The sequence below is a fragment of the Sitophilus oryzae genome, unplaced genomic scaffold, assembly GCF_002938485.1.
Source record: "Sitophilus oryzae breed Bouriz unplaced genomic scaffold, Soryzae_2.0 scaffold_1500_pilon_pilon, whole genome shotgun sequence".
NCBI lineage: Eukaryota > Metazoa > Arthropoda > Insecta > Coleoptera > Curculionidae > Sitophilus > Sitophilus oryzae.
Window position 1 is genome coordinate 3692018 of NW_022146171.1, and position 13390 is coordinate 3705407.

The window sequence follows — 13390 nt, forward strand, 5'->3', positions numbered from 1 at the left end:
CTTGAAATATGTAAAACAACAAAATAAAATATACGCGTTTAAGAGTTTTTTCGAAAAACTCAGCGGTAAATAAAAAATATCTTAATATTTGAGGGATAGTTTCACCCCCTTACAATTCGAGTTTCGAAAAATCCCTTCTTATCGAACCTCTACACCCTAAAGTCAATCTGTTTTCCAAAAATCAGCTTTTTACGTCAAGCGCTTTAAGCAGGATCGTGATTAATCAATGGCCAGATTTTTCGAAACACCCTGTATACATTTTTAAAAAATTTTAAAATATGTAAAAAACAAAATAAAATATACGTGTTTAAGCGTTTTTTCGGAAACTTGACCGTTTTTTAAATATATTGTAATATTTGAGGGGTGGTTTCACCCTCTTGGAACTGGAATTTCGAAAAATCCCTTCTTATCGAACCTGTATGCCAAAATTGAGCTTCTTACGTTGAGTGGTTTGAGCAGGATCGTGTTTAATCAGTATGTCAGTCACTTAAGGATTTTATATATTAGTATAGATAAATGTACTCTTAATCCAACTTTACGTTTTAATAATTATATTATATTCAAAATCGATGTTTTTTTTCCCCATCAGGTATGGTCCTATAATTAAATTTGCGCGTGAAATTGATATTGAACCAAAAGTTTTCAACGAAGGAAAAACATCAAAGGCCTTCGCTAATGGGTTAGGTCTTGTTCTTGAAATTATTCTTTGTGTGCGAAGACAGTGCAAGCAGGTTTGCCGCTTACTCTTAGTCAGCGCCAATCTGGGTACCTATTCTTGACATCGTTCGCAACTTTGCGTATACGCATCACGTGTATTGTTATAAACAGGGTATCCCAGAAATAAGTGCAAGTATTTTAAACGGTGGTAGATCTCGATAAAAGAAACATATTTTCTCTTTATCGTTTTTCAAATAAGTCCAAAATAACGAAGTTATTTTACTTTGAAAATTTCCAAAAAAAAAATGATTTTTTGCTAAAATTTTGAGAACCTTCTTCTTCATGTGCCTTCTCCTCATCGGAGGTTGGCGACCATCAATTGGAATTCCTCCCTGTCTTCAGCCAAACGGATAATTGCACTGGCTTCTCCTATATTAAACCAGTGGCGCAAATTCCACAACCAGGAAAACCGTTTACGTCCGATGCCTCGTCGTCCTTCAATCTTTCCCTCAACGATCAGCTGTAGGAAACTATATTTGTTATTTCGAAAAATATGACCAAAATATGCTGCTTTCCGTCGTTTTATTGTAGTCAATAGTTCTTGGTCCTTACACATTCTTTCCAATACTTCGAGATTTGTTTGAGAACCACTGGATCTATTCTCGATTTTCTTTCTTGTAAATTTAATCTACTACCTATGTTGCCATATTATCAAGAAATTATTTTTTTTTAAATAAAAACTAAAAAAAATTGCAAAAAAATTCCAAAAATATTTTCGAAAAATTCCGAATTTTCAAAAAAAAATATTTAGAAAAAAACCTCATAGGCGTGTTTCTGGGGTTGAACTATACTACCAGTTAAGTTAAAATACTTGCACGTATTTCTGGGACACCCTGTATATGACATAGTAGCGCCGCGCCGCCTCGCGCTTATAACCTTGAAAAATTAAACGGTGTTATCAAATCGGCTAGTTCACAGTGAAAGCAGGAGGCGCCGTCAACCAGCGTTCATCGGCGTTCTCGCTTTTACCGGAACGAAAATTTATTTTATTTCTGCTTTTGCAGGCGCCGACGGCGCACAGAGGGTATTAAGAACTAAAAGTTGGCCAAAATTATGTTTTATGATTTTTTTGCTTTTTTGCTAGTAATATTAATTATTAGAGGAGAGCGTGCTAATATGGAACCCCATTTTGTTTTTTTCTACACAATATTTTTTCCTCTACTCTGAAACCCTTTCCACCGATCAAATAGGGCCATTCTGCGCAATTGGATGAGGGTGCTAGAACAAGAAAGTAATTTGTATATTATAGACGATATTTGAGCGAGGATGGGTGTTATAGGGTAAAGACTATTTCCTTTAAGAATCTATTTAAATCAATGTTTTTTTTGGCAGTGGCAAATATTGGCAAGATTTTTGTACATATTCCAAAGCTGGAGACTTTAAGCATTGAACGGATACTAATTTCCATGCGGAATATTGCCGAATAGTCTTACATCTTATAAAAATGCCTCTGATTTTTTAAATATAAACATTATAAAGAAATAGAATAGAAGGAAACGTTTCAAAATAAAAATATGGCATAAAACAGGACTTGCCAGCTGGCTCTGTATCCATCATGACAGTTATTATAAACAATTTGCAAAAAAAGCACTACAAACAATTCCACTATTTTATAATCTTAGAAATATTCAGAATACACTCAAGATAATTCATACTTATAATTGAAATATATTATTTATTTCATAGTCAACTTACGACTTAAAAAAAAGCTAATAAACGTGCTTACATTTAGTATTTATAGATTTGTATTCAGTTAAGATAAAAAATGAAAATAAAAAAATATCACTTTTGGCGAGGTGTATAGACCAAATACCCCTATGTGCGGCGCGGCGTTTGAATATGGTTAGGTTAGGTTAGGTTAGTTAATCAAGTAAATTTCCTCTTAATTATCTACTTCCGAACCCTTCTCGCATCTCGGAAATAGCCATATACAATACACGTGATTTATATACGCAAAGTTACGCATCTGTGTATTGTTATATGGCTTTTTAGGAGATGCGAGAGGCGAGCGATATTTGAAGATGCGAATGGTCAAGAATAGGTACCCAGAGACGGCGCTGGTTGCCGGAAAGCAGAAACCTGCCTCCACTATGTTCGTACCCTTTCGTTTGTTCAGATAATGAATACTACTGAATACCCATCTTGATATGGCCGAGGACCGCAATTCGGATTCCGCGTAAACAAAGTAGGCCCCGTCCAAATTATCCTTAGCAGCAATAAAGAGACGTTTTGAACGCCACTTTGAACCATGAGTATAAAAAATCTATCGTGCTGTTGTTCCATGGCAAGAATATAAAAATTTATTGACACACACTGCTCATTCACGCCCGTTTAAAGCCGGATGTGATCGGATATCTCGTGAGTAAGAGTCGATTTAGACACTCGCTAAGTCGGTAGGCCATGGACCATGATTATATGGCCGAGGACCGCGGTTCGGATTCCGCGTAAACAAAGTAGGCCTCGTCCAGATTAGCTCTAACAGCAAAAAGAAGACTTTAACTTATAATTTACTCAGAGTATAAAAAAAGGGAGTAAATATGTCAAATAGAAAACCTGATAAGCTTTTTGAAACACCTTGTACATAATATGAAAAATTTAATTACTAGCATAATTACCTGGAGAATTATCTCTTGAACTAACTGGTGATTTTTCAACAACTTTCCGAGATGCGATTGAACTTTGTGAACCACGCGACTGTGGACGAGACTCGCTATGATACGATGCATTAGATTTGGGCGATTGTGGCCCACTCTGATGGTTCAGTTGTTTAGCATTTGATTCCTCGTCAGAAGATGCAGAGTTGGATCTAGTTAACAAACATTTTAGGAAAAAATTATCAAATATTTAGAGGCCAATATAGTTTTGTCGTTCAGAGTCCATGCTACCTTAGCTTATTGGCACAGAATTACCTAACTCTTAAGTCCCTAGGTAATATTTTAAATTTTCTATTAATTTAATTAATTGGGTAATTTGGAATTATTTGCCTAACCATGCAAAAGATACAAAGACAATTTTTTCGTAGACAAATTTTAATGAATTTATTTGTCATATTTTTAGCTTATAATTATAATGACGTCGGCTTTTGTATTTATATAAAGGAATAAAAAGACGTATTACCAAACTAAATTTCTTAAAATAAATAAAAATTCGTTTGAAATTTAACAAAGAGCGTACTACCGCATGATCGAAAAAAATGGGCGTCTAGTTCGCTTGGAAATGACGATCGATAACATTCCCCATATAATTTTACATATAAAATTTTATTTATTTTTTTATGTAGTAGTAGTTTACATTTATATTGAACAGAATATAATTAATTCTATAGGAACACAGAAAATATGTCCCTCTATTACTTAACTAATTCCTAAAATCACTCACTAAATGATAGGTAAATTAAATAAAAACTTCTACTTTAGTGCACGATGGTACTTAAAGTACTGTGTGTGCACTCTTTTTCTTATCCATGTATCACAGAGGTTTTACCATTTTTTTTTAAAAAGTAACAAAAAAATATATTCTAATAATTCCATCTAAGTATAACAATTTTAGTACAATAATTAGTAGAAATGTGGTAACATTAATTTGATAGGAGATAGTAATTGTGTGATATAATATTTCAAATTAGACTACATAATTAACCATAATTGCTCTGAAGTGTCCATTGCCTTATCTCTTTTTTGCACTTAGAGTATGGTTTTACTTTAATATTGTTTGGGAGGCAGTTAAAAACTTTTGGACCAAGACAATAATATGATTCTGGCAAATGGTATGCTTGGGGTTTTGACGTGTGACGTTGTTTTGAGCTGCATTTCTTGTGTTACGACCATGGCTTATGGATTCTTTAGGAAATAGGAAATAGGAAATTTTTTTCATGAATCTAATTACTGCTTTAAGGTGTAACTGTCTAATATCTAATAATTGACTCTCTTTCAAAAACAATTCAGTAGAGAACCTCTTATTTTTAAATAACATAAGTTTTATAATATATTTTTATGCAACTTGTAGTTTGTTTAAAATTGTCACTCCGGCACTACCCCAAATCACCAACCCATAGTTCAAAGTTGATTCCACCAGTGCATAATACACCATCTTTAAAGTGCTGAAGCCGAAGACATGGCTCAACTTATAAAATTTATCTATTACTTTCCTTATTTTGTTTGTTACATAGGTAGTATATGTTCTTTCCAAGTAAAGTTTTGATCCACAAGAACACCTAAGTATTTTATATATGTCACTCTTTCAATCAATTTATTGCATACACAATTTAGGTTTAGATCACAGTCATGGTTATGAATTTTTAGGTTCCGGAATTCTGGCAGAGAGCGTGGGGAGAGTGCAAAAGTGACAAATTTTGTTTTGTTGACATTTACGGATAGCAGGCTATTGTCTAACCATCGTTTGATTTTTTGTATTGCTTTCTCTGCCCGATCCCTTGCACCAAAGAATATTATAGTTAAGACAATAGAAAACCCATCCCGTGTAAATTTTTTGGAACCAAAAAGGAGCCCGGCTTTTTGAGCCGGGATCCATCGAGGCGCAGCAACGTTAAAAAGCGATTACTTGCTTGTCTATGTTGCCAAATCGTACGCCAAATGCTACCGGTACACGCGGCGGCCCGACGTGACGGCGATTATCAAAGCCTTCCGTTTCCCCCGCACCTCGTTTTGAAGGCTTCGTGGTGTGCTTATTTTTTATATTTTCAATTGTAGATTTTGCTTCATTATTTTCAATTATTATATTTTGATTTAAGTTTTTGTGTTTTAAAAATATGTCGGGCAATGCAATGTATGTCAATATTACGATTGCAGACTATCAAGGAGGGACAATCCTAATTTAAAAATGTTTAGGTTTCCATATAAAAATCCAGGTATATGCGAACGTTGGATATTAAATTCGGATAAGCCTATCAGTTCTAAATTAATCGATTTCAAGTCAACCCAAACTACATATTTTTTGTACATGAAGTAAGGGAAAATATGGCAAAACATTAAGGTGATACATATCTATAATTTCTATTTATTAACTTGGAAAAATATTACTTTGTATTTTAAGAGAAGTTTGCAAACGTGTTCAGTACTAGATTTTTTCTATTTTTTAAAAATTAGGAAACTAATAAAGAGGTTTATATAAAATTAATAAGGAACTAATTACCGGTTTAAATATGTATGTATATATATAAATTAAGTTTTTTTACATAAATAAAAATCTAATTAATTAAAAATACTATCTATACCTTTAGATTTTATATCCAAATATAAATAATAAATATCAGAAAAAGAATAATAATAGTATAAATATGATATAAACAGGAAAATAATCTATTTTTCTTTTTTTTAAATAACTATTTTATTTTATAGTCTTTGTCACAGTGCTAGTGGGGAAATACCCAGAAATATATTAATTAATAATATACGTTTGCTTAAGAAAATCTCAGGGTGATTCTAAAACATTTCAAAAGCCTTAAATTTTATTTCAATAGTTGCAAATTAGTAATATTATTTTTAATGTATTTTTGGTATTTTAATATACCGGATGTTAATCAAAAGTGGCTTACTCTAGATTGAAATTTAAAATACGATTTTTTTAAACAAAAATGTCAAATGTTGATATATGATATGTCATTCTATGTATATAGAGTGTCATTTTCTATCGAATAAAGCAGAAAATACCGAGGGTACTATTTAAAAATCAAAAGTTGTAGTTATTTCCCGTGAAACAGAAAAAAAACTTTTTACAGAAAAAAAATTATGGGGTAGACAGACTTTTCCTAATTAGGAAAAACAATTGACAATTGTGCCATCCAAAGAAATTTCCAAAGTCCAAAAGATGTTTATTTTTTCGAATATTGAAATATTTTAATGAATATAAAGAACAAAAACATTTGGTTCTTAAAACAAAAAGCAAAATTATAGCGAAAAGTGCTATTTCGATTTGGTTATGTAGTAAGGAAGAAACATGCTACCCACACAAACTTTTTTTAATAAATCATTTAATTACCACTAATATCTTCAAATTTTGCAGATGGGAAGAAGTTAAAAAAGATCACAAACCAAAACTAAAAAATTTAAAAAATAAGTAGAATTTTAGCATATCTACCCTACAGAAATAAGAATTTAACTAGTTCATTTGAGCCCGTAAATGAGATATTTTAGGGCCTTTTTTGTAACGGTTCTGTTTTATAATAGATAGATATGCCTCATCTGGGGATGAAAAACAATTTATCCCAAGAAAATTGATTTTAGTTACTTGTTGCAAAAATTGCCTTTTTACTATTTACACTGTTACCGCCAAACCTTGTTTATTATGAAAAATTAGATTGTCTTATACATGGTGATAATTTGAAAACGAACAGTATTTAATCTTGCCTCTACCGATGATAGTATGAAAATTTGGCGAAACAAGTCAATTTACATATTATATACAAGGGGGACAATTTTTGAAGCATTTGTTGTCGTGTTACTTTCAACCCCTTGACCCCCAGGGCACCTACCCATAAAATTTTAAATAGCAACCCCTATTTCTTTTACCATTTTTGTGTTTCTTATGGAATTCTACATAAACTGCAATATTTTTTTGATGATTTTATAAGGAACACAAAAATGGTCAAAGAAATAGGAGTTGGCATTTAAAATTTTAGGGGTAGGCGCCCTGAGGGTCAAAAGGTTGAAAGTAACACGACAACAAATTCATCAAAAATTGTCCCCCTTCATATGTAAATTGACGTATTTCTCTCGCCAAATTTTCATGCTATCATCGGTAGAGGTAATATTAAATACTGTTCGTTTTCAAATTGTCACCCTGTATGTGAATTGTTTAGTAAAATAAAATTACTGATTATGTTAGCATAAATTTTAGAATAGTTTCGTTTTTAGATAGCTAACTGGTGACTTGTTGTCTTATGTGAATAATGTACAGTATTAGCAATTTATTTTGTCCCCCATTTTTGACAGGCAATAACTTTTCTATTTTTGGATAGAACATTCACTAAAAAGCAAATTTTAGGGTTTTTAGTCAAGTTTTGTTGTTTATTATAATCAATAATGTAATAAGTTGCTAAATGTCACCGTTATTGGTATAAACTTTTTTTAATGGGACACCCTGTATGTTTGAAGTGAATTTATATAGTAAACACACATGCCCTTTCTTTTAACAGTTTTATCGAAGTTCGAAAAAATTATAAACCAATGTGTAATTTGTTTCAAGTTCGGTAGGTATGTAGTTGGACATATTAGTTTTATACATAATTATGTCTACTATTTGACACATTTTTATAAATTTTATGTCAGTAAGGAAGGGCATGTGTGAACAATTTTGAAATCGGAAAAAAATTGGTATTATAAATTGCTATACACTTCTAATATACAGGTTGTTACATTTAAAAAACAATATATTGTTTATACCAGTATCAGACTCAACTTTTCACAGCTTAAGACGACATAACATGTACTTAATAAACATAACATGTACCAAATATAAATAACTAGTAACTAATAAACATGACTAGTAACCTTATATTTTATTTTATAAATTAATATTCTATCTCCAAAAATAAAAAAGTTATTGTCATAAAAATTAATATAGAGTACCTAATTATATTTTTAGAAAGCCCATAGCAAGACAAATCAAATGAAAAAATAATAAAACACTAAATAATAAAAATATCATCTTTGTACCTCTATACTCATAAATGAGAAACCCTGTAAAACACATGAAAATGGGACACCCTGTACATAACTATAAATATCAAAATGAAAAGTCCTTAAATGTTTTTCTCCCCTATATGTCAATACATTTAAAACTTCGTTTGATTTAACTAATTTTTAGATTGGTTAATCATTTAATTGATTTAGCTAATTTTTAGATTCGACACAAATTTTTATTTTGTTTCTTTGTAAAAATGAGTTTGTTATCTATTAAAATATGTTTAGTTTTAGTATTTTTATTTCAAGTTAACCTGTATCATATTTCCAAAAAAAAAGTCCAAAGATTAATGCCAAATTAAATTTACAATGTTCTAACTAAATAGATCTCTTCTAAAACGAGTTATTGGCAACGCCGCGTCTCGTTCACCAGGGTTTCCGCACGAAATATTAAAGTTTACGTGTGCATTGATGTCTTTTGGCCGGTCCAAACCGTCCCATTTACGTGGGTTATCTATTCGTAGTAGAATTATCTTTGCTTGCACTCTCCCAATCGTCTCCCCAAACCAGCACACCAGAGTCATCAGCAAAACAGAACACCACTCCATTCTCAGTCAAAACTGACATCAGGCCATCAACATACACATTAAATAGCAAGGCGGAAAGGACCGTCCCCTGAGGCGCACCAAACTCCACTCCCATTTCTTGGCTAATATCGTTTGCGATTTTTGTTCTTTGCTTTCTTACTAAATATGATTTGATTAAGTTATTTGATATTCCTCTAATGCCCATGCAGTCTAAACGTTTTAGTAGGATTTGGTGCGCCACAGTGTCGAAGGCCTTTTGAAGATCAAGAAAGATACATACAACTTTTTTCCCTTGGTCTAGTTTTTTAAAATTGTCTTAGTTACTCTACAGAGTCTTCCCCTAGGAGATGCAAGACCTTGTCGTTAGTGGGGAAGCTCCTGGTCAGGTGCTGGGGAGAATCCCCTCTAGCACTTGGCTTGGTCTAAGAAGCATCTCACTCATCGTCTTGTCCTTGACTGTAGTGTCGTGGCCAGGGAATTGCACCAAGACATATAACGATACCGGGCGGGGCTACGGACAGCCTCAACCTTGGGGCACCCCATTGTTTTTTACCCCTTATTTCTACATAGAAGTGGACCGACTGTCCCTAGCGACTCATAGGAACACTATGAGATCTGATAATAATAGTAATAAAAACATCACCGGTGAAGCTGTGGGGAAACCCCCTAGCGAAACTGGGAACAGTAACAATGAAAGTTCCAAGGGGCCAAACCCAAAGAGAACTACAGAAGAGGTGGCTGACACTTGCGTGAGACCATCCTCCGCAAGTGGCATACAAGCTACCACCTCCTCCAAGGGTCTGGAGCCTACCTCCTACCTCTAAACCCAACAGGCGACACAAGCTACCGTTTCGTCCACCCGGCCTGGGTCGTAGCTCCTCGACTGTGAGGGACACGGGTCTCCGTAGGAAGTCCTGGGACTGTATGATGAGTTATGTATGGAGTATGATGAGAAAGGGGGACACAATAGATCTCTAAGGTCGCAGAGATTAACCCCCCTCCCACTTAATCTAATTCTAATTCTACTCTACAGAGTGCGTCTTCAGTACTTAAGCCCTCCCGAAACGTAAATTGATTTTCGTTTAGTAATTTATTTTTTTCTAAAAAGGACAACATGGGCGACAAAATGGCAAGACAAAATGGCAATAAAAGGACAAAATGGCAGCGACCTTTATTTCATAGGCCGTTTTTTTTCCGCCCATACTCTGTATTCCTTTTTCATATAATTTCTATATGCTGGTTAAAAAAAGGCAGCACGCTGTCGCATCAAGTAAATAATTGGGCAATAAAAGTCTATATGTTTCTATAAAATTTTATATTCTTCAGGTTTTATTCAGAAAACTTTCTAATAACTTCATTTAATTAAGATTTGTTTGTGTAAAAAAATATTATTATACTAGCCCTGCAGTACTATTCTTGACATCGTTCATACTTCGTGTATAAGCATTTTGTATGTATTATTTTATGGCTTTCTCGGAAATGCGAGTGATATTTGGAGATACGAGTGGTCAAGAATTGGTGCCCTGGAGTGCCGACCCTGGTCATTTCATCTGCGTGGTCTGTACGACTATTTTAAGGCATGCAACAGAGATAACTATAAATGACCAGTTGACAGACAGAGAGACAAAATAATAAGCAACATACAGTGTTGCCAGTTTTTTATGTTTATAGGAAAATGCTTGTAGAAAAAAATAAACTATTTTAAAAACTTTCATTTATACTAATGAAATGAAGATAATATATCTAAGCTAAATATAATCTATTACAGCTATAATAAAATGAGTAACTAATTGTGAAAAATTAAGTTCCAACACTAGATGCAACATTTTTCATAAACGCCTACCTATGCGGTTTGAAATTATGATAGAAAATCTGGCAATACCACATAAAAGAAATTTATTAACCCATCTTTTATCTCTTTTTAATACAATTGATTTTTCATTAAGCTGTCAACATCACTGTCTTACACTGTTAAAATCCATGCAGTTTTGAAGAAAATCGGTGACAAAATTATGAATTTTATTTGACACTTGTTAAATGTCAAAGTAAAACAAGTAGGCATTAAACATACGTGTATTTCTTAAATATTTTGATGATGTGCACACTAGTAACTTTTATTGATTTTCCTAGAAACATTTTATGAAAAGTAAAAAAAAACCTTTTTAGAATTAGCAAAGCATGTTTAAAAACGCTGTTTTCTATTAATGACTATTGTAAAAATTTACTGTTGTTTTTGTATAGCTAAGATATTCTGTGACCAAAGTATCAAAATTACCAAAAATTACAGGCTATATTTATATTTTAAAATATATTTCCTTAAATTACAGGTATAAAAATATTCAAAAAAAAGGGTTGTTTGATAGATTTGAAATATTGTATTTGGTGTGAGCATTAAATAAAAATGTAAATAATTTTCCTATGGGAATAAAGAAATAAAAGCATACCTGCTTCTATTGGAGTGGCCACTAACTGATGTAGGACTCGTTGGACTTCTAGGACCATTATTCTGATTCACTCCTTCCGGTGATTGTGATCTACTCAATGGACTATGAGATCTAGATCGACTGGCATTAGAATCTCGACTTCTGGATCTAGATCTGCCAACATAAAAAATAGTAAGGCATAATTTTGTTAAATATTGTTAATTCAAGTACCTTGGTGTATCAGGACTTCGCAGTTCACTAGTGGGACTATCTGGTCTACTTCTACCTGTATCTTGTCTATTTGTGGGACTGCTACCACCATCATCGCTTTCATTATCAGAAGAAATACTTCGAGAATCCTCAGATTCCACCACGGGCATAATGCAAACTGAAAACAACAATCAAAATATCATGAAAAAATGTAATGATTACCTACATGTATAAAAAAAGCATTAAAAAATGTACAATTAAAAACTAAATGCTAAATAACACTAAAAAGTAAATATAAATAAACAAAATTTCATTGCTGGTTTTAAAACTGTTATAAGATTTAAGAAGGAAACAGAGTAGGTACCTAATAATAAATTAAACAAACGTTCAAATAATTCCAGAAAAGATATTAAAATTATATTATATATATATATTTCATTACCTTTACCATAATTTACCTATAAAAATATTTATCAATAAATTATTAAGTCAAAGTAAAATTGAAACAAACAAATTACTTAATTTGGTTGATATATAGAGATCAATAATTTTAAGTAAGTACAATCAATAACAAAAAAAAACTTATATATACTATACTATACAGGGTGACCTAGAGATCAGAAAATGTTTTAATCAGGTTTTCTATTGGAGATTTTCAATCCAATCTTTCAAAAATCTGTCAATAGATATACAGGGTGATTCAAATATACTATTACTCTTAAACTGAAGAGTGGAAATACAAAAGGGGATAAGTGCCGAAATTGTTTTAATTTTTAAAGAGCTTTAAATGTGTAAGAAACCTAAATCGAAAAATGGTTTTAATTCAAAAATCACTTGGAATAGGAAGATTATGTAAAATACATGTGAAAAGAATGTCACAAAATTTGCTTAATAGAAATGGGGATTTTTCAGAACACTGGGTCACACTGTATAACATGTAGAACATTAAAAAAATTAATATTACTTTTGATATCTTTTGATAAAATCTCTATATATTTAAGCCTATTTTACATTTGGTTCGTCACATACATAGCTGTCCCTAAGTGCTATTTTGGTATATGTGAGAGGACTAAAAGAACCCCTTTATGTTTACTTTGACTAGTTTGATAGTACTGAAAAACACTGTAGTGTATTATCTTATTCAATGTTGAGTCCGTTGTAGCTTTTTTGGTCTTACCTGCGAAGAGCCGCCGAATCCTCTGTAACCATTTAAACACATCAAAAAGAAAAATTCTCGCTTCATCTTGGAGTAAAACGTTATTTTCCAAAAACTTAACTTTTAAGACTTTTAACTTGTTACTACTTCGTTACTCACAACACAAACTACTGGAAGTCTCTCGCGTACTTTAATTTCGAACTATACTTAAAGGTATTCGGTACTTTGCGAACGTTTCGACTAACTGTATACGGTATACATAATGCAAACACATCTTTAAGTGAAAAAATAGAAACTGTTATTTGCACTATAAGCTTCACGGACGTGCCGATCTTACCTTGTTTATGCTTCAGGATTTCCTAGAGCTTAGCTGAACAGAACAACGTTTATAAATTATACTTTAATTTCAGTTTCAGCTTCATCAAATTTGTCTTCGGCCTCTCGTTGAATAAGCAAATGGCGTTTCGTGTTTCGTTTATCTTTGGAAAAATCTATGGAGGAAAAATCCCTACAAATTTAACTTATTTACTAAAAAATTGTTTTGTAATGTTGGACTACCTGGAATAACCACAGAACAGAACGTGAAAACCTCATGCTCAGATTAAAAATAAACATAATCATATATAAACTTTGTATCATATATTTGTTTCTGCATAT

The 13390-nt window shown here is 32.3% G+C and overlaps 1 protein-coding gene across 2 annotated transcripts in view; it reads right to left on the bottom strand.

The window, feature by feature from the left end:
- LOC115878162 (zinc finger CCCH domain-containing protein 18) overlaps positions 1-13196 on the bottom strand; it is a 37292-nt gene extending 24096 nt beyond the window's left edge. Inside the window, exons 1-5 of one of the 2 annotated variants that reach the window (XM_030894550.1) lie at positions 13071-13196; positions 12755-13007; positions 11599-11755; positions 11389-11541; positions 3333-3523 (exon numbers count right to left, since the gene is read on the bottom strand). In XM_030894550.1, the coding sequence (XP_030750410.1) occupies positions 3333-3523; positions 11389-11541; positions 11599-11747 (493 nt within the window). In that variant the 5' untranslated portion in view covers positions 11748-11755; positions 12755-13007; positions 13071-13196. The remainder of the gene's footprint in view (positions 1-3332; positions 3524-11388; positions 11542-11598; positions 11756-12754; positions 13008-13070) is intronic. The other variant, XM_030894549.1, reaches the window with a different exon arrangement.
- Positions 13197-13390: the final 194 nt, after the last annotated feature.